The 22,500-nt window shown below is 26.6% G+C and overlaps 1 protein-coding gene across 14 annotated transcripts in view; it reads left to right on the top strand.

The window, feature by feature from the left end:
• Positions 1-21,030, top strand: part of LOC124429118 (protein Skeletor, isoforms B/C) — a 105,385-nt gene extending 84,355 nt beyond the window's left edge. For 13 of the 14 annotated variants that reach the window (XM_046973966.1, XM_046973976.1, XM_046973967.1 and 10 more), the window contains 8 exons: positions 14,918-15,156; positions 16,056-16,236; positions 16,352-16,372; positions 16,764-17,136; positions 17,752-18,072; positions 18,771-18,894; positions 19,020-19,314; positions 20,099-21,030. In XM_046973966.1, the coding sequence (XP_046829922.1) occupies positions 14,918-15,156; positions 16,056-16,236; positions 16,352-16,372; positions 16,764-17,136; positions 17,752-18,072; positions 18,771-18,894; positions 19,020-19,314; positions 20,099-20,251 (1,707 nt within the window). In that variant the 3' untranslated portion in view covers positions 20,252-21,030. The remainder of the gene's footprint in view (positions 1-14,917; positions 15,157-16,055; positions 16,237-16,351; positions 16,373-16,763; positions 17,137-17,751; positions 18,073-18,770; positions 18,895-19,019; positions 19,315-20,098) is intronic. The other variant, XM_046973977.1, reaches the window with a different exon arrangement.
• Positions 21,031-22,500: the final 1,470 nt, after the last annotated feature.

Here is a 22,500-nt window from a genome sequence, read left to right on the forward strand (position 1 = left end):
ATTCAACATAATTTAAGATGCTTCAAATTGAAAAAAACAATACTCAATTTATTTTACATATCTTTAAAACACTTCGAAAATATAATTTATGCGATACAAAACATTTTTTAACTACATAACGTACAAAATTACGAACATAAATTTATTACAAAACCATTTACTACTCATCTAGATTTTGTGTGTGTGAAAGGGATTTGAAAAAATCATGATGTTCCGATGGTATATATCGTAATAGGTCAATTATATCCTTGAATTTTGTTGTTATAATTTGTCTGATATTTTTATACAGTGGTGTCAATACAATATTTCGATCTTTCTTGGTCTACCCCAACGTGATAATAAATTCAGGACTATAAAATTTTCATTTTCATTTATTGATGTCTTATAGAAAATTTTATATTATAAAGAAATATTTTTTATTTCTATTTAATTCAAGGATTTTCATTTATTTGTATAATAATTTTTACAATGATTAACGTTCAAATGTTTCATCGAAAAATAATTTCTTTTTTTGTTTTTACAAATTGAAATTATATACAAACGGAAAACGATATAAAATTATATAAAACGTTTAAATAATAAAGTCTTATTTGTACGAATAACTTCATGGAAATTAAAAAAAAAATAAATAAATAAAAAAGAAAACAAAAAAAAGAGGAAAGCTTCTGTTTCAATAATCACTCTTAAACGAATAATAAATGTTTCATCGATATATCGTTGCTCAAACGAGCCACGAATTTTTGGGATAAACCTTCTAATACAATACGTAAGGCTTGTCAATGAGACAATTTGAAATCGAATAAATATTTCTTTTCTTATCTTTTTTTTTACACTTGTCGGTAAACAAAAACAAATTAATATGACATTTAAAACATAATATTATTTATAATAAAATCATTCTTATCAATTCAATCATTATGATATTTTTTTTATATATCTTTTTGCGCAAGTGCGTATTGGAACATCTGTTCGTAAAGAATTCCTTAACATGAGAGGAACGACGATTTAAATTTTTATAAGGCTACTTAGTCTTTCTACCTGAAATTTAGAAGAACTTCTTTTGTACTACAAGAGACTGAAAAGGAGAGAGAAAGAATAACTAAATATACATGGAGCGAGGCTAACCTAATACGGAGCGGAGTCAAGTACCCCAGGGGGCGGGAGCAAATAACCCCAGAGGCGAGGCTAACCTGGCAGGGTCGGGGCTAAGTACCCCAGTGGTCGGGGCTAAACTGGTAGGGATCGGGGTTAATCTAGTAGGGGGCCAAATACCCCAAAGGCGGAGCTAATCTGGTAGGGGGCGGGGCCAAACAAGTATGGGCGGGCTAACCAAGAAGAGGCGGGGCAAAACGAGTAGGAGGCGGGACCAAGTCCACCATGGGCGGGTCTAATCAAGCTGGGGGCGGGTCAAAATACTCTAGGGGAGAGACTGATGAAGTAGGGGACGGACTCAGAAGATCTATGGGCGGCGTTAAACTCATAGGGGCGGGACTAATATAGTAGGGGGCCGGGCTAAGCTGGTAGGAGGCGGGGCCCGGTAAGTCTGGGGCGGGGCTAAATAAGTAGGGGCGGTTCCAAATAATCTAGAAATGGAGCTAATGAAGTAGGGACGGGGCCAGAAAGTCTTGAGGCAGGGCTAACGAGGTAGGAGGCGGGCATATACTATGTATATACATCTGTGTCTGTGTGTATGCATAGAGAGAAAGTCGATAGTGGAGAACATGTTTTCGTGGAAAAAACCTCTTGGAATTTGTATCCGAAGTTCCAAAGGATCTGTTTCTCTCTCTCTCTCTTTCTTCGACTTTCTAACTTGGTCATACAGTCATATACTCAATAGTCAGTATAGTCGTTTATAGTCATTTATAGTCATTTATAGTCCTTATAGTCATTTATAGTCATTTATAGTCCTTATAGTCATTTATAGTCCTTATAGTCATTTGTAGCCCTATAGTCAGTATAGTCATTTGTAGTCCTTATAGTCATTTATAGTCAGTATAGTCCTTATAGTCAGTATAGTCCTTATAGTCATTTATAGTCATTTGTAGTCCTTATAGTCATTTATAGTCAGTATAGTCAGTATAGTCATTTATAGTCCTTATAGTCATTTATAGTAATTTGTAGTCCTTATAGTCCTTATAGTCATTTGTAGTCCTTATAGTCCTTATAGTCATTTATAGTCAGTATAGTCCTTATAGTCATTTATAGTCATTTGTAGTCCTTATGGTCATTTATAGTCAGTATAGTCAGTATAGTCATTTATAGTCATTTATAGTCCTTATAGTCATTTATAGTAATTTGTAGTCCTTATAGTCCTTATAGTCCTTATAGTCATTTATAGTAAGTAGTCATACTCAATAGACACATAGTCAGTAGTCAACAACTTTTACTATATGTACAATTTTCTACTACCATGGGAATCACCGCGATTAGATAAACCGTGTTGTGATGATACCATTAACCCTTTGAATACTATGGCCACACATATGCGTCCAGCGAAAGCAATCGATATAGTTTATGGAAGCAAATACGCGTCTGGCAAAAGTTATGTTTCTGTGTAATCATTAAGTGCAAATTGCGATAATGATGTTTTCAATAAGAATTCATTGTTAACGATAATGGCAATTCGTTCTCGTCGACGTTATTGTTATTATAAAAAAAAAAAAAAGGAAAATGAAGAATAATTTTGCTGTTGTAATTTGTCTCATATTTTTATGCAGTGGTGTCAATACAATATTTTGTATTGATCTACCCCAACGTGGTAATAAATTCAGGACTTTAAAATTTTCATTTTCATTCATTGATTTAAGTATAGATGGAGTTAGGCCACTTTCAAAATAAACGGTTAAATTATTGAACTAACTCTGAAAACTTATGTGTCAAGAATTATCGTATTTACTCGGAATATAAGCAACCTGAAATGCTTTACTGATAAATAAGATAAAGTTGTACATGTAATTATAGCAACTGGAAGAAATTGACAAATAGAGTTAGGCCACTTTTAAAATAAACGGCTCATATATATATTTGTAATTTAAATATTATATAAAATTATATATATATATATATGTATATATATATATATATTTGTAATTTGTATTTAAATAAGGCAGCCATTTTTTTCTTTTTTATTTTCCAAAATTCAATGCATTGAAAATTTAATATTGATATCCAAAAAGGAAAAAAAATAAATAAAGGAAAATATATTTTACTAAATTACATGAGATTATATTACATCAGGATAAAATTAAAGGATGATTGTAGAATTTTATAAAAAAAAAAAAAAGAAAGAAAGAAAGAAAGAAAAAAAAAAAAGAAATTGTTTCCTATAAAGAAGAGGAAAAAGAAGAAGAAGAAGAAAAAAACGAAATTTCGAAAATAAAAAAAAGAAAAATTATATCTTTCGCTCGCGTGAAACTTCGAATTTATTTACGTCAATAATTTGTATTAACGATAAGTTAATTATGTAAAATAAATCTCTCAGTTTATACAAATTTTTTTAATTGATATAAATAATTAAAGTATTATTATTATTATTAGTTGTATCACATGCTGATATTTTATTATAAATCGCATGAACACATTTATCTAATGTGATCGATCAAACTAATATTATCGTTATCTTAATATAATTTTTTTCCTTTGTAACTGATCCTTATATCAAATAATTTCAATGATCGAGCCAATGAGATAAAAAGATGAAAAAAAAATTTCTTGATACAATTTTTTCTTTCTATTTTTTTTTTTTTTCTTTTTTTATTGACCCAATAAATATACCATACCCATCCAATTGATCCGATATCGTGATGATTTAAAAATGATTAGAACCGAGTAGAAAAAAAAAATAGAAACAAACAAACAAACAAATGAACGAATGAACGAACAAAAAAAAATAGAATATTATTCACGAATAATAGAGTTTCTTGCGGATAGGATTTTTTTATTTTTTCGAAGAAAAATTAAAATATTATTAAATGGGATTAGCGAAAGAACTTAGATGTAATTAAGATGAAAGAAGAAAGATATTTAAACGATTAAAGATATTTTATTCGAGAATAGAACGGTGGATTTAAAGTTCCAGTTGAAAAAAAAGTTCCATTAAATCTTTCAACTAAGACATAAAAAGAGAGAGAGACAGAGAGAGAGAGAGAGAGAGAGAGAGAGAGAGAGAGATAGAGAGAGAAATAGAAGGGATTGACGGGGGAAGGGAAGGTATTAGAATGAATAAGGGCTTGGCAGAATGCTTGTTTTAATTTATCGCGTACTTATTTAAAGTAGTACGACGAACAAACGAACATCCCTTGGACGGAATGTCCCTTTTCAACTCGAATTTCAGAGCTACTTTAACGCTCTTACCATTCCAAGAATCGAATTTTATGTTTTTCCGTAGGAACTTGTTCGTAAAAATTGGAATATTACTTCTGCTTGTTAAATTTATTTAGGTACGTCAAAGGTAATCGTGATATTATTGTGCTTCGTTCTTATCATTTTTATAAAAATTTTACGTAATATAATATACTATATTATATATAAACAATATTATATATATATATATATATATATATATATATATATATATCAGAATTTCAATATAATTTATTTTATATAAGCACAATATATGTATAATATTATATTATAATTTGTAATAAGGTTAAATATTTTTTTTGGTTTTTTTTGTTTCGAAAATTTCCTTTTATTTTCCTGGTAACTAACTTTTGTAAAAAAAAAAGCAAAAAAAAAGAAAACATTATATAAACTAAATAGATATTTGAAACAAGACAAAAAGAATATATCAAAATTAAAATACATGTTTCATGATGCACTGGCACTAAAAAAAAAAAAGAAAAAAGAAAAAAGAAAAAAAAATATTTAAAAAATATATAATTAATATATAATAATAAAAGTAATATAATAGTATATAAAAAAATAATAATTAAAAATAAAAAAACGAAAAAAAAATAACAACGATCTGAGTGAGTACGATAAAGAGAAAAAAAGAAATGAAAAGAAAAAGATTCGAAATAAATCGTGCGTTAAAATCCTAACTATAAAGAGTATATCGAACGCACACATACACACACACACACACATATATATACATATACGCACGCATGCACTTGAGAACCATGAAAAGAAAAAGACGTATATAAGTGTAATAAACTCGTAGCTCACAACCTGCTCTCTCGTTGCTCCGGTAATTGGGGTGGCAAGGGGGATGGTGAATGATAGAAGAAGGGAACAGGGGGTAGGAAGGAAGGGGCATTGCTATCTGGCCTAACGAGGCTCGATGTCTCAATTTCCGATGGAACGTGCGTCCCGCTTTAGGGGGATGTGAGTTAGAACGAAGATTCGTTCGAGAAAATAAAGAAGGGTGAGGATACGTACGTAGGGCTGATAGGGGACTGATAAGGCGTTAAAATAATATGGAGAGCTTGGATCAACGAAAGAAAATATTTCGAGAATACACGTTACACCTCCTCTCTCTCTCTCTCTCTCTCTCTCTCTCTCTCTCTCTCTCTCTCTCTCTCTCTCTCTCTCTCTCTCTCTCTGTCTTTATCTCTGTCTCTGTCTCTCTGTCTCTCCCTTTCTCTATTCCCTTTTCAAAGGATATATTGTCTGCTTCTCTCCCTCGCGGATTGTTTCTCGATAATATCTGTGATCCTCCAGTTTGTTAGGGGGATTTATTTGATTGAATATCGGTTGGTCGGTCCATTGCTGAAACTGTGAACCTGAACGAGCAACGATCGTTAATACTTGAAATGATCGTTCAACCCCTATTCTTTTTTTCTTCCTTTTTCTTTTTCTTTCCTTTCTTTCTTTTTCTTTTTTTTTTTATAATATTTTATAAAAAAAATTTTATGTTTTTCTGTATATGTATATATGTATATCTGTCTGTGTATTATATATATATATATATATATATATAGATTTAATAAAACAGTAATTATTCTAGAATTATATGATTTTCAATTTTAATAATGATAAATAAGTGAACAATAAGAAATTAATTCTAAGCCATAACAACCTAATAATAATCCCTATTATATTTGGACAAATAATAAATTTGTATAAAAAAACTTTTTACAATTAAATCTTCTTGCATATATATATATATATATATATATATATATATATATTATATATAGGGTGGGGCAATAATTTGGATCACTTTGAATATATCCTTTTTTCTTTTTTTTTTTTTTTTTAGAGATATGAAGAAATTAATTTTTTTTTTACACACACAAGTACGCCAAAAAGGGGAAGGTCATAATATGGCAATAACAATCTTCTTGTAAATGAACGCGTAAAGGGCATATAAAGGTCAACTTTTTCTTCTTTTTTTTTTTATGGATTCATACGTTTTTTATAACATTTCTTTTTCGTTTTACTTACATTATCGACTGTCAATAGATCTTCTATCTTTTATTTTGAATAAACAATATAAAATTTACATAATAATGATTTAATAATATAAATCATATAAATTTTAATTTACATAATAATTAAATTAATTTATGACGAACAATTAAAACGATTTTATTACATAGTTATGTCTTTATTAACGAAAGAAAAGGAAAAAAATCGATTAAAAGAAAAGAAAAAAGAAACAAAAAAAAGTTATTGACAATTGATTTTATTAAAACGATATTATTGAAATATTTAAATAAATAGAGAATAAATTATACTTGAAAATGGTAATGTTTTTAATTCTCTACGATTTTTCATTTTGAAAATATCGCCGTCTAAAGATTTCCATTTATAATTCAAACAGTAGACCTGTTTATAGTAATAATAGTAGTAGTAACAGTGGTAGTAATAGTAGTAGTAATAAGACCGCGTAAATTCTAAGAATTTATATAGGTCAGTGTGATATAGAGCTAATTTGAATGAAATTATATAACACAATGGGCCAATGTAACTTACTTACTTTTATTTACATAGAAATATCTTCCGAACTAAAAATTGTAAAAATTTAAATCAAAAGCCATTTTAAAAGGGGCAAATCATTTTCTATTTTTTTTTTAAATATTGTTAATAATTAATTAACAATTTTTTATAAACGATTTTTATGAATCAATTCTTGTGAAATAAATACATTAAACTTTTGCCTTAAAAAAAAATTCTAAAATTGTGACTGACAGTCACGGACAAATGCGATTACATAAAAAAGAAAAAAGGAAAAGGAAAAGATTATGAAGAAATTTTTACGTGAATAAATTTTACTTACCTACGTGATAATTTTATAAAATAATAATTATTATTTATTTATTAATCACATAAATTGTAAACATGTTCATATCGCGAAACGTCGAATTGAATGAAAATTTATGCCAATTATAAACGATACTTAACGACGACTAAACGTACAAATGAATAATAGTAAATACGATCGAATTTTGCGATTGTGTATTTTTCAAATAAAAAAAAAAAAAGAAAAAAAGAAATGAAAAAGTGAAAGAGTGAAAGAGAAAGAGACGATAACAAAAAGAAAGAGTAAGCTATGGAACGAAATCTTTCCGGTGCTTATCTGTTATCTAATTCGCAAATCCTCTTTACTGCTAACTCGTAAGGAAAATAAAAAAAAAAAAGTATGAGGGGAAAGAGAGAGAAAGAGAAAAAAGAAAGAGAGAGAGAGAGAGAGAGAGAGAGAGAGAGAGAGAGAGAGAAATAGAAGGGGAAATGAAACATATACGATCACACACTTTTCAGCGATTATTTTATGAGAAATAATATTCCAAAATCTCCCACGAAATCGGCCAATCTCATTTAACAATATATTTCTATACGTATGTATGTATGTATATATGTATATATATTACTATATTATATATATTTAGCAAACGTTTTATCGTGTGCTTATGTGAACGAAGCGGCAGGTGAGACATAAATCTAATTTTAACGAGAGAGAAAGAGAGACAGAAAGGACTTCTCTCTCTCTCTTTCTCTCTCTATGTTTAGAACGATCAACATGCATTCGTATGCATATAAATATATGTACATATGTACGGAGAAATAGAAGGAAAAAGAAAAATATATAGAAACAGAAAAAAGAAAGATAGACAGATAAAGAGAGAGAGAGAGAGAGAGAGATGAATAAAAACAGAAACAGAAAAAAAAGACTGGCAAAAACAAAAAAGAGAGTGATAGCTAGACAGATAGACAGACAAAGAAATAGAAAAAAAAAACAACAACAACAATAACGATAAAAAGAGACAAACGGAAAGATAGTAACAAAAAGAAAAAGATGGACAGATGGACAGACATAAAAAGAGAAAGGATGAGAGAAAAAAAGAGAGAAAAAGAAAAAATAAAGATATATATATATATAATGAAAAAAAAAAGAGAAAGGAAGACATACAAAATGTATCTAGAAAGAAAAAGAAAGGAATTTGCATATATATACGTATATACATACATATATATGTAAATATAAACTTGTATTATAAGCATAGGCAGTAAATGTGGCAATAGATTGGCATTCGACGCATTTTGGAGAATCTTCTTATATAATAGATCCCTCGATCTGAATCTAAAATGCAGGCTTACGAGATAAACAGTCTATTAGAGGGTGCCACAACCCTACCATGGGATTTCTCCAGGGCTATGCCATAACGACTAGATCAAAGGTATCGAATTGACGAAGGGCTCTCTTTCTTCTCTCTCTCTCTCTCTCTCTCTCTCTCTCTCTCTCTAAACTAACCCTCGCTTGTATCAACCACCAAGATTTATTTCCTAGTCCGTCCTTAGATTTTCTCTTTACTGTGAAGCGTTTTATCCTCCTCCTCCTCCTCCTTCTCCCCCTCCTTTTCATTCTTCTCATCCTCCCTCAAATCCTCTCCCACCACCAATCACTTCGACAAAATTGTTCTTTCTCTTTTTATTAAGATATACTGCTCTTTATATCGTAGAGAGAGAAAAAGAGAGAGAGAGAGAGAGAGAGAGAGAGAAAATAATCCCTGCACAGTTTGTTTATTCTTCTGTCGGATGACATTGTTTTCTTTTTTTTGTTTTTAATTCCCACAGTATCATTCCCCCATTCCTCTGGCCCCTCCCGTCCCAATAATTTGTTTCGTTCTTCTTTCGGCTGACATGATTTCTTTTTTATTTTTATTTTTATTTTTATTTCTTTTTTTATTTTTATTTTTATTCTTTCCTCTTTTCTCTTTTCTTTTCTTTTCTTTTCTGGGTTTTTTTTTTATTTTCTTATCTTTCTCCTATTATTTTCAAATTTTTATCTCGATCTTACTGCGTTAATAGATAACATATTAAATAATAATATTATTATGATCTGATCGAATTCGATCCAGGAATATTGGAAATGTTGTGATAATTAAAATTAACTATTAATTTTATATTGTTGTAATACGTATTATTTAATTTTATTATTATATTTTATCATTTTCTATAATAATCCTATTATCAAAGACGATTAAATTGAACTGATACAAATAAAAGTCATAAAGTAGAAATTAATTATCATAATATGAATAATAAATATTTACGTTTTATTAAACGTTTTATAGAAAAAAAATAATTGTATTATTATATAAGTGAACGATAAAGCGGTTTATGCTCGTGAATGAAAGATATTAAATATGATAACAAAAATATTCTATATGATTAATTATTTCAATTGATTCTATAAATTTGTTAATTATTTTTATCTAATTAAAACAATTTTTCTTAATAATTATTATTTTATGAGAGATCTATAAATTCTCAATGTTAACGATAAATTTAATATGAAAAGATATTGTATTTTGTTTTTGCAAAAAAAGAAAAAAAGATAAAAGAAGGAAAAAGACGAGAATAAAAAAAAGAAAAAGAAAAAAAGAAAAAAAGGAAAAAAAACATTTATATATATTATATTCATTATATTGATCAATATTATTCACATTTACATATACATATATCGCTTATTATTATATGATTAGAAACAGAATTGAAACAAAATATATTAGAAATTGTTAAATGTATTTGAAATATAATAACCACTTTGATAAAAATAATAATAATAATAATAATGATAATAATGATAATAATAATAATAATAATAATAATAATAATAATAATAATAATAATAATAATAATAATAATATTAATAAATAATAATAATAATAATAATAATAATATTAATAAATAATAATAATAATAATAATAATAATAATAATAAATCATAACAATAATAATAATTATTATTATTGGTATCATTATATACTATACATATACGATAAGAATTGTAGATAGATGACAATTGATTCATATTATAACATATAATAAAATAATTAATAATAATAAATACAATAATAGTAATTAATGATCATAAAAATGAAATAACGTTAACAAAATTTATTTTAATTATTAATATTATTTTATTATTTTAAATTAATGCTAATAATATCATAATAATGTGACATATTGACGACAAACGAGTGATACGTAAATATATGATATTAGGTCACATCTCTCTCTTTCTCTTTCTCTCTCTCTCTCTCTCTCTCTTTCTCTTTCTCTATCTATCTATCTATCTTTATCCTACTAATTTTATCGAATTCTTAATTCGTATCGTAACCGTTTGATTCGCTTCTCCCCATGGACGACGGATGGGGTGAATGTTGTTGGGGTCGGGAGAGGGTGGGGGGGAGAGGTTTTTAAAAAAAAAAAAGGAGAAAAAGAAAATCCAATATTTATGAGCGACCGCTTCGAAACTACTCGCACACTCGTTTTAAATCCCTCACTATGTTTAACAACTTCACCGCGCTTCTGCAGATTCTAATATTTGCTCGTAACTTCACGCGCCTCTATTTGCGGCGACTATCTCTTTTTCTCTCTCTCTCTCTCTCTCTCTCTCTCTCTCTCTCTCTCTCTCTCTCTCTCTCTCTCTCTCTCTCTCTCTCTCTCTACCTATCTATCTATCTTTCTATCTGTCTTTCTCTTTTTCACTATCAACCTATATCTGCCATCTTTCTCGCTCATGTTTCTTCTACCGCTCACTCGACTAGCGGTTCTCTCAACCGGTTATTCCTCGGTCCAGATTATGCGGGTTCAGAGAAAGTTTTCGGTATTCAGACTACTCTCTGTCTCTATCTCTCTTTTTCTCTGTCTCTCTCTTTCTTTCTCTCTCCCTCTCTTTCATTCTTATTATTGTCAAGTTTAATATCTGAATTTCTTATTTATTATTATATATATATTATATATATATATATATTATAATATATATATATTATAATATATATATATATGGCATAAATTATTATTACGATCGAATAGGCAACATCTATCATATGATAAATTTATGAACTTATGTAATACGGTTAGATCAATATACGCCATTTTTAATAAAATCGAATATATGTACGTATGTATCTTTATACTAGGTGTCTCATTTTAAACGATACAACAAAGATATGTATATCTACGGTCCTTATTGATTTTAAAGAGAGAGAGAGAGAGAGAGAGAGAGAGAAAGAGAGATTGTTCGAAACAAAAGTCGTTTAAATTGATTTTAACAATGGAAAATGATAAAATATTTATTGTAATTAAATTCATAGAGACTGATACTCTTCTCTAGATACGAAAGTATTATATTTTTTTTCTCTCCTTTCTTTTTTATTTTTATTTTTTATCTTTTTGTTTTTTTTTTTTTTTTTTTTTTTTTTTTATTATCGGAAATCGATATTTTAAGTCGAACAAAAGTTGTAGAGAATATCAATACGAATTCAACGAGTACCTAAACTCTACCTTTTCATCGATATTTCATCAAGTTATGACGCCTTAAAGTTTAACAAACTGTGTAATCGACTATTGAAAGGTATCATGCTTCAAATGATTGCAACTTCAAAAATGTATAAAGAAAAATAAATAAATAAGTAAATAAATAAAAAAATTTAATAAAAAGTGAAGAAAAATAAATTGAACGATGAATTCATTGATTATCAGATGTTTACAATAAAATTGATCGCATTGTTACAACAATACAGTTTGTAACGAATCTATAATAATATTCATAATAATCGTAATAATCGAATATAAAAAATAAGGATTTTAATTAATTATAATAATCGTTCGAAAAAATATTATTTAAGAGAATATAAAAAAGAAAGAAAGGACAAATTCGATTTTTTCTTTTTTTAACCTTCTACAACAGTAGAATATTATAGTTTAAATATTTATTAGATATTTGTCGTATAGTTATTAATTTATCGATTAATTTTTTTTTACTAATAATTTCTCTTATGATATAATATTTTGATAATAATTGTTAACTAATCAAAAAAATACATGATATTTATTAATGATATTTTATGTATATAGTATTGTTATTTTTTTTTTTATCATTAATAATAAATTACTCTGGGGGTATCATTCTTTCTCTTTAAATAACAATTTCGAATTCTTCTAAATTATAGATTAGAATTTAGAAACATTATTAAAAAACTTCACTTTAGCATTTTTGATTTATGGTAGACTTGACATTTTTCTTTTAAATAATTTCTCTTATTTTATAATATTTTGATAATAATTGTTAGTTAATTTAAAAAATACACGATATTTATTAATAATATTTTACGTATATAATATTGTATTTTTTTTATTGTTAATAATAAATTTTTCACTGGAGATTTTTTTCTTCATTTTTTTTCTTCTTAAATAATAATTTTTCAAAAATTGTCGATTAAAATATAGTACATTAAGAGAATTTCAGATTGATATCTCCGATTTAAGGTAGACTTGGCAACTGTAGGGACTCACGTATCGATCCGAATTCGTAGATAGAACGTAGTATTGTAGAATAAGCTTATTATATCTTTCTTTCGCCTTGTTCTTTAATACGGTAGAAGAATAGACTGGAATAGGTGAATAGAGATATCGATTACACTCGATCGCATCTCTAACACACTTGAGCCAAGACTTCGACGTGTCCTGATTTTTACTTTCCGTTCGTATATCCTTTCAAAGGAATCAAGATTGTCTCTATGGAAAGAATTCAATATACACATGATATAACGAAATATTAATATCTTAAATAATAAGTCCTGAAAAATTATTTCTCTATTATTCATAAATCAATTTGATTGTAATTCGGTTTCATTGTTTGTATGAAAAAAAAAAAAGAAAAAGAAAAAAAAAAAATAAATTATTATCATTAATTAGTTTCAATCATTCATTTATCGTCAAATAGTTTATAATTATTATAATAATGATATACTTTAATATATTGTTAGTAAAAATCAAATATTTCTTAATTAACAATTATATATAAATTTAGATGAATTTTAAAATAAATTATCATATTACATATACCTATATATATATATTTACGTGGATATATAATATATATATATTATATATTATATATGTATGTATTTTACATTTATATATGAAGTATGTACAGTAATAATTGTTATTAATATATATATATATATATATATATATATACATACACACATTAATTATAAATAAATAAATATATATATATAGCTTTTTTATTAGCGTTATCAATTAATTATCAAGCAAATAATTAAAATTCTTTGATAATTAACGAAATTAAAAATTACAAATTAAAGTTTTTAAAATTATCATCATTTCTTTACTAGTCCTATCTATATATATACATTTACATATATTACACAGTTAACGTTCGAATGATTTTGTATAAATTTGTTGGTGGTTTTAAAATCAGTTGAAAAATCGAAGGGACCATTGGATTTTCTCCCATAAAACGGCCCCCAGGGAAGAAACAGAGTGGAGATCGGTGCTTGCACGAAGGGTGAAATCCGTTTCTCGGATTTTACGACGGTCCGCTTGAGAAATTCTTCTTTTTACTTTCTTTTTCCTTTTCTTTTCTCTCTCTCTCTCTCTCTCTCCCACTCTCTGTCTTGCTTTTAGACATTTGACGGAACTTGGAATATAAACGACTCCAACCCCCTCATCGAGACGTCAACTTTAACGATGAATGGACGGGGGGAGATAGAGGGAAAGGGATGAAAGTGGGAGGGGGTTAGATGATAGATCGACTTTTTTCAACGGGCTCTTCTCTCTGCACGGGGATCTAAATATATGGATTCGTATAATGATAAATTGGATCAATTGTCATCGTCAATGTCGTCGGAATTATTTATTTATTTATTTGTTTACATGAAATTATAAAACAAATGTATAATAGTAGATAAAAAAATAGAAACGAAGATAATTAAACGAAATAAAAGAAATTGTCTCGTCGATTAACAATAAGATCGTGCGATCGTTTTGAAATATTAATCAATTTGATCCTCTTGATAGATCTTTGAGAAGTATCAAGAAAATGTTATTTAAAAGAAAAAAAAAAAAAAAAAAAGAAAAAAAAAGTAATAATTTTAAAACAATGAGATCGTAATAATTACGTTAAAAGGAATGAAATTGGATCGCTTTGATCGTACGGAGAGAAAATTCTTAACATCGTTATTTATCTAAACGATGAAAAGATAAATAAATAAATATCATTAATACAAAATAAAACAATATTTTTCATCGATCAATAATCGGATCATGATCATTAGTAAAACTTCAAATTTGATCATAGTTAGATCATCGAAAAAAAAAGAATCATATAAACGGTCGTTTAAGTTAGCGACGTTATAGTCCAAAATAATAATGAAACAAAAAAAAATAAAAATAAAAATTCATCTCATTAATTAGAACATTAATAAAGATAATAATCGCATTTAATATATTTTAATGAAATAGTAAATCGCTATATGATCGTTGAAAAACTCATCATTTAATTATTCATAATTTGACAATGTGATCAAATAAAACAATTATTTATATTTATTTTATTCTAACGAATAGATTTTTTCCTTTTTCTCTCTTTCTTCTTCTTTTTTATATTTTTTCATTTTTTTTTCTTTTTTTTTGCTTTATTATTATTATCTTTCAGGTCGACTTCGGTGATATTTTCATTCCATTGGATTTAGACGTACCAAAGCCTCGAGTTTTGCCTGAATTTTCAAGACTGGCCCATGGCCTTCGTAGCGGTAATATCAGCATCCTTGATAGCAAAACCATCTACATTCCCAATTTGCATTATGACGGTGCTGGCCCAGATGCCTATTTTTGGGTTGGAAATGGCTCCGAGCCACATATTTTGGGCGTTAAAGTACCCAACGAAGTAGGAAGGTTAGTAATAATAATTCAATTATTGATAATCATTTATCAATTTTTGTAAAATTAATTTTTGTAAAATTAATTTTATGAAACAGAGATTTTTATAAATTTAATCATTTAATAATAACATTTAATTTTTTTCATATAAATATATATATTTTTTTTTTGCAATATGGAAAACACAATATTCATTCTGTTTTAGAGAAAAATTTTTAAATAAAACTAATAAATGTTATATATGTAATTAACAAATTATTAAATCCGATAATATGTATATACGTATAAATATATGACAAATAATTTGTTATAAAAGATAATGTACAAAAAATAATTTGTTAATTATATAGAACAGAATTTTAATTAATTGATAGATTACTAATAGATATTATTATTAAAATTTTTATTAATTATAATTATTAAAATAAATATTTCATTATAATATTATAAAAAGAAATAATAATAAATCACAATTATTAAACGTTATAACATTAATTTATATATGTATATCATATATAATAAAAAGGAGATTTTTATAAATCTAATCATTTAATAATAATCTTGCTTTAAAGAAAAACTTTTAAAATAAAACTAATAAATCTTACATAATTAACAAATTATTAAATTAGATAATATATATATTTTTATAAATAATTTGTTATAAAAAAAATGTATAAAAAGATAATTCGTTAATTATATAGAAAAAAAATTTTAATGAATTGATATATTAGTAATATATTATATTATTAAAATATAATCAATCATATTTTGTTATGATATTATAAAAAAAAGAACAAATAATAATAATAATAATAAATTATAATTATTAAACGTCATAATATTAATTTTAATTAAAACATTATAACATACAATGATGTACAATCAATTTCAAATATTATCCTTTACAATAATAGTTTGGAACCTTTAAGAGGATATCAAGGGGAAGACATAGAGATTGTTCTCCCAGATAATTTGACCGCCCATGATATCGACTGGTTAGCTGTATGGTGCGTCCAATACAAGCAAAACTTCGGACATGTTCTAATACCAAAGGATCTCGACATACCTCCTGCTCTTGGCCAAACGAAAATCACGGTAAATCGAGTTGTTAAGAGACTTATAAATGTAGATTATTTACCTTTACCTTACCATTTCTCTCTAGTTCCTTTAATTAATATCACACGTGCATTTGCAATCAAACATGGAATAGCCGCACTGGTGGTACAAACCGGTACGTGTAATATATCATCATTTAATATAGAAAATATTTACATACATATATACATACATACATACATACATACATACATACATACATACATACATACATACATAGATATATATATATTTTTCTTTTTCTTTTTTTTTTTACATCCATCGTTCGTTGTCTTATTTCTTCTTCTTCTTCTTTTTTTTTTGCCTATTCAAAATTGCCACTCATCTTTCATTTTATATTTAGTTTAGATTATACAAGAGATAATTATCATTCGTTCGTTGCTCCTTTTTCCAATTAATTTAATAATATAATTATAATCGTTAATTATATCCTAATTTATTTTTAATATCAAATGCCAACGAGATAATATAGATTAATTAATTTGAATTTGTAATTAATTGTTTAGACAAGCAGTACGTCCGAACCGGCTACGTCCAAACAAGGATTAAGCAATTGCAAGGAGTTGCTCGAAGGACGTGTACAGGTGCAATGGGAGTTGATTGGTGACGACGTGCAGATTCAAGTTTCAGGTCGTATCAAGGAGGACCAATATGTAGCGTTCGGTCTATCCGGTGAACAGGATAAGCCTGAAATGCTGGGTGGCGATGTCGTTGTTGTAGCTTACAACAAGAAGACAGGGAAATTTATTGCCGAGGATTATTACATGTCCGATATTTCTCAATGCGATGGGAAAAAGGGTGTATGTCCTGACGAAAGAGTTGGTGGTAAAAACGATGCTATCTTTTTGCACGGTGAAAGAAGGAACGGCATAACAACAGGTATACATATATATATATATATAAAATAATTATAGTTCAATAATTAAATTCAAATAATTATTTAAATGTTACGAATTAATAAACAATAAAAAATATTAATTAACAAACAATATGCAATATTAATTAATACTCAATAAACAATATCATAATTAGAAGTAATAGATAAAAATAGAAGTATATATAGTAATAATTATAATTATAATTAATAAACAATACTTTTATCAAAGGATTTATACAATTTTATTATTTATAATAATTATATTAGTTTCATGAATATGAAGACGCAATTATAGACTTTCTATCATTAACAATGAATTTAAATTATCTCGTTTCAATGTTCTTCATATATTATAAATATGTTCAATATTATTCATATAATCCATATAATATTGAACATGTTCAATATTGTTCATATAATATCAAACAAATTTTATATTGTTTATATACAATAATACCATTTAATTTTGTTTAATTTATGATAAACATATTGACAATATCAATTAAATTTACAATTAATCGATATCAATGAGAATAATTCGGCCAATTAATATAGAAATATATAAATGATTATAATTGTCAATATATGTAATATATACGTAATTTTTATTATTACAGTAACTTATATGCGACCCTTACGCACGAACGAACCTGAAAAAGACAGAATGATTCCTGAATCCGAGACCAGCGTAATTGCTGCTATTGGTCCTCTCAATTCAAGGGGAGAAGCCAATGCTCATCAGGCTTTCGACGTGACTACCGAGGATATACGTATCGACTTTACGTCGAAAAATGTCCACGAGTGTACTAATTCCCTATATAACATTCCCGACATGTCTGACATTGAACCCTGGCCACAAGCCGTGATCGACAATGAAGATACCTTCAGTGCTAGGATTGGACCAACCGGTGGAATGAGAGGATATTCGCGTATAACGGGTAAACCAAAAAAATTTTTCTCGATATTTGCCTTGTTACAAAGAAATAAATCCTCTTTGAGTTTAAATGACTTTTTTCCGTCTCTCGAATTTTTCTTTTTTTTTCTTTTTTTTTCTTTTTTGTTATTTCTTCATCATCTATTTTTTCTACTTTTTCTTTTTATCCTTCTTCTTCTTCTTTTTCTTCGAGTACAAACAATATAATATATGTTTGATTTAAAAAAGATACATATAATATATTATACAAAATATTCATTTAAATATATATAGGTAATTTTCATTTTTAATATAACAATATTTTCTTCATAATTATATATTATAATTAAAAATCATAATTGTACAAAAGTTTATTATTATTATAATATTCATATATTATATTCATATACATATGTATTTATATGTGATATGGATATATTCATGAATATGTTTATTTTTTTTATTCTTGTTATATTATTTAAAATAATAAATAATATAATATAATATATATATATATATAAATATTTATATTTATTTCATATTAATAATAATTTTAAAAAAATATATAAATATATATATCATCAATGATATTAATTAAATGATAAACATATTTTACTCGAAATATAAGATATAGATGATATTACGTAATATATTTTAAATCAAAAAACTATAAAAAAAAAAAAATTACACATATACATATGTATACATAAATTTTTTAAACAGGTCAACCTTCGTGGGGTATCGCGTGGTATATCAATGATTTATTAATACCAAAGATCACTGTTGAAAGAGGAAAAGCTTATACATTTATCGTAGAAGGTGGTAATGATCCTGCTAATCCGGCCAGGTAAAAAATAAAACAAAACAAAAAAAAAAGACATGAAAACATGAGAAATAAAAATACGAGAAAAAGAGAAAAATGTAATAGGGAGAAAAATTTTACGATTTTAATTTAAACCTTTTTTACGACAGATATCATCCATTTTACATAACCGACAGCCCTGAAGGTGGTTTTGGACAAAAAACTGAACCTCAACAAAGACAACAAAGAGTATTTGCTGGTGTAGCATATGATAATGATGGATATCCTTATCCAACTGCAGCTGGTCGTTATTGTGAATGGGTTCATAAGACGATAGACAAAAGTAAAGAATCTGAAACGTTCAAAATCTTTTTCCAAACATTAAGACTGGAATGTGATGAGGGTGATCCTGCTAAACTCGAATGGATCGTACCGGTAGATGCACCAGATCTATTATATTATCAGGTATGATTTATATATATATAGTCGAAATTTTTTTTGTAAAATACTATAATATATTATATTACTAATTATATATATATATTATATATATATATTATATTATATATATATATATATATATATATATATATATATATAACTAATATAAAAAGAGTTTTAATGGAAAAACCGCGTAACGTTTTATGTAGACCATTATATATTTCTAAATAATTATAAAAGTATCCTAAGTTATAATTTTTTTTTTTTGCTAATTCATCTTCATGTTTCAGCAAATAAGTTTTTCACTTGGATCTCTTTAATAACAATTAGATTTAAAAATTGTAATTCGACAAAATATTTTCGTAGACAGAAAAAAAAAAGAATTGCATTTATCAATAATCATAAAAATTCCACCCTAAATTGTATAATTTCGCTTTTTTTTTTTTCTTTTTGTTTTCCAATAATTTAATATTACAAAAATCTTTTCCATTCTTATACAGTACTTTAAATAAGACTTTATACAGTACTATAATAATTAAAAATTTGTATATAATTTAATTTTACTTTTTAAACTTATATAGTACTTTGATAATTAAAAATTTTTATATAATTATATACAAAGAAAAAAAAATAAAAAAAAAATTTTTGTGAATTATAAATTATAGGATCACATTAAAAAAAAAAAAAAAAAGAAAAAAGGAAGAATTTAAAAAAGGAAAGAAAAATGTTATATAATAACGAACACTAATTTTAATCGCAAAATATGTTCGTTCGTTCATATCTTTTTTTGCTTTTTTCTTTTTTTCAGTGTTACACGCACAACAATCTCGGTTGGAAGATAAACGTAATCAACGCCGGTGATAGACCCCAAATAAATGGAAGTGGCTTGAAGAAACATGCTTCGATATCGACAATAATAATCGCCTTTATCGTCGCCGTCGCATTTGCGTTCTTAAGATGAATCAAAAACGAATCAATTCGCCGTTCCTTATATATTTTCTTTAAGGCGTTATTGCTCTCGTGGTAATAAGAATAATAATAAGAGAAAGAAAAAGAAAAATATAGGAAAAATTCATCGGAATTAATAATGAATAATGACAATAAAGCGGATAAAAAGAGAGATAGAGAGAGAGAGAGAGAGAGAGAGAGAAAAGAAGCACGAGAGAAAAATTGTAAAACAAATAAACAAACAAACAAGCAAACAAAACAAAAAAAGAAACACGATACAAGGTTGTAAGAAAGTATTTAGCTTGTAAGAGATTTCATTGTATACAAAACAGATTAGAGAAGTATTTTTAAGACCTATCAGATTCAATATTTCGTATTATACGATATACATACATATGTGTATATATACATATATATATATATATATATATATATATATATATATATGTACATTCAAGACAATATCAACATACATATATATATATATATATATATATATATATATATATATAAAAATATAAAAAAACGAAGATGATAGAGGAAGAAAATTCTGACAATAAGATCGATCCTGAGAATATTAGAAAATATTGACAATAATAAATAAACGACGCGACGGACAATAATACAGTCGTTGATAATATCTGGACAATAATAATAACGAAAGAAAACATTCCTTTCGTATGGGAGTATCGTTGATGGCTCTTTATCAGAAAAAAAAAATATATATACATACATACGTACATATACATATACATACATACATACACACACACACACACACACACACACACAGACGATACTTCAAATAATGCATACATGAGTATCCATCATGTATGACTGACCGATATTACGTATTGATATACATAAATATTATATATATAAATAACTGATCATATAGATATAAACGCGATCGGGTTGTTAACTGGAATGATCGGTCATATATAAATAAATAAATAAATAAATAAATAAATAAATAAATAAATAAATACGTATATACATACATGCACACATCCATACATACATACATACACACATACATACATACATACATACATACATACATACATACATGCACATACACACACACAGACACATATCTCTGTACAATGTAAATTTTGCACAAAGCTATATAGTTGGATTTAACGTAAATATACATCATTATCATTATCATCGATTTAACTCGTAGTAGCGTTTAAGAAATATACATTTATAAATGCTGTCGACTTGACAATAATTCGTAGGATAGCCAATCGAGACGAGATCGGATTTAAATAAGAAATGAAGGTGGATGAGAATTGCACAAGAAAATAATGAAAATAATGAACTTTAAAATAAGGAACTATTTTTACTTTTTTATTACATATTTTTTTTTTTATTTTTTTTTTTATTTTTCTCTTTTAATTTCTATTTTCTTCGCGGGAGGGCAGGGGGAGGGGGGAACGCGGGGACTGGGGTAAGCCTAATTAAAAAACTTAACTCCCATTTAACGTATAATATACTATAACGTATAGACAGGATATAATATAAATATATACATATATATATACATATATATATATATATATATATATATATATATATATATATATAGACATAAAAAAAACTATGGAGCGGACCTTCCTACAACGGAATGAAAGTATAAAATGTGCCTTGGGTGCAGATAATAATAACAAAAAGAGAAAAACAAAAAACAAAAAAAAAGAACAAACAATGAAAGAAACAGAAAGCAAGAAGAAAGAAAGAAAAAAAAAATTATGCTTATTCATTTGAATTAGGAATCACTCGGACAGGAGATACCCTGCAGTACTTAGGAACTGGTTTCTTGTGTACGTGAGAAAAGCAAGAGCACGCGTATAAATTATACCGTCTTTCTATTATAATATAATATTATAAAAAAAAAAAAAGTGGTTTACCTGCGGTGAGGTCAATAAGTATATAAATAAATAAATAAAGAAAGGAGGAAAGAAAGAAAGAAATGAAGAAATTACAAAAATGCGCACAACGAGTATGTATTAAACCATTTAATGACGAAGCCACACCGAGCTCGTACGATCAAATCGTACAAAATCGCCGGCTACAGAAGAAAATCTATCTTTTTCTTCAGATAAACGAAAAAAAAAAAAAACAAAACAAAAAAAAATAAGCAAAGAGTAAATAAATAAATAAATAAATAAATAAATAAATAAATAGATGAAAGTATGAAAGCTGTTTTTGTCTAAAGTATGTTCGTGCGTTAAGCGTATGTACATACATTAGAAAGAA

Source organism: Vespa crabro, chromosome 14, assembly GCF_910589235.1.
Source record: "Vespa crabro chromosome 14, iyVesCrab1.2, whole genome shotgun sequence".
Lineage (NCBI taxonomy): Eukaryota > Metazoa > Arthropoda > Insecta > Hymenoptera > Vespidae > Vespa > Vespa crabro.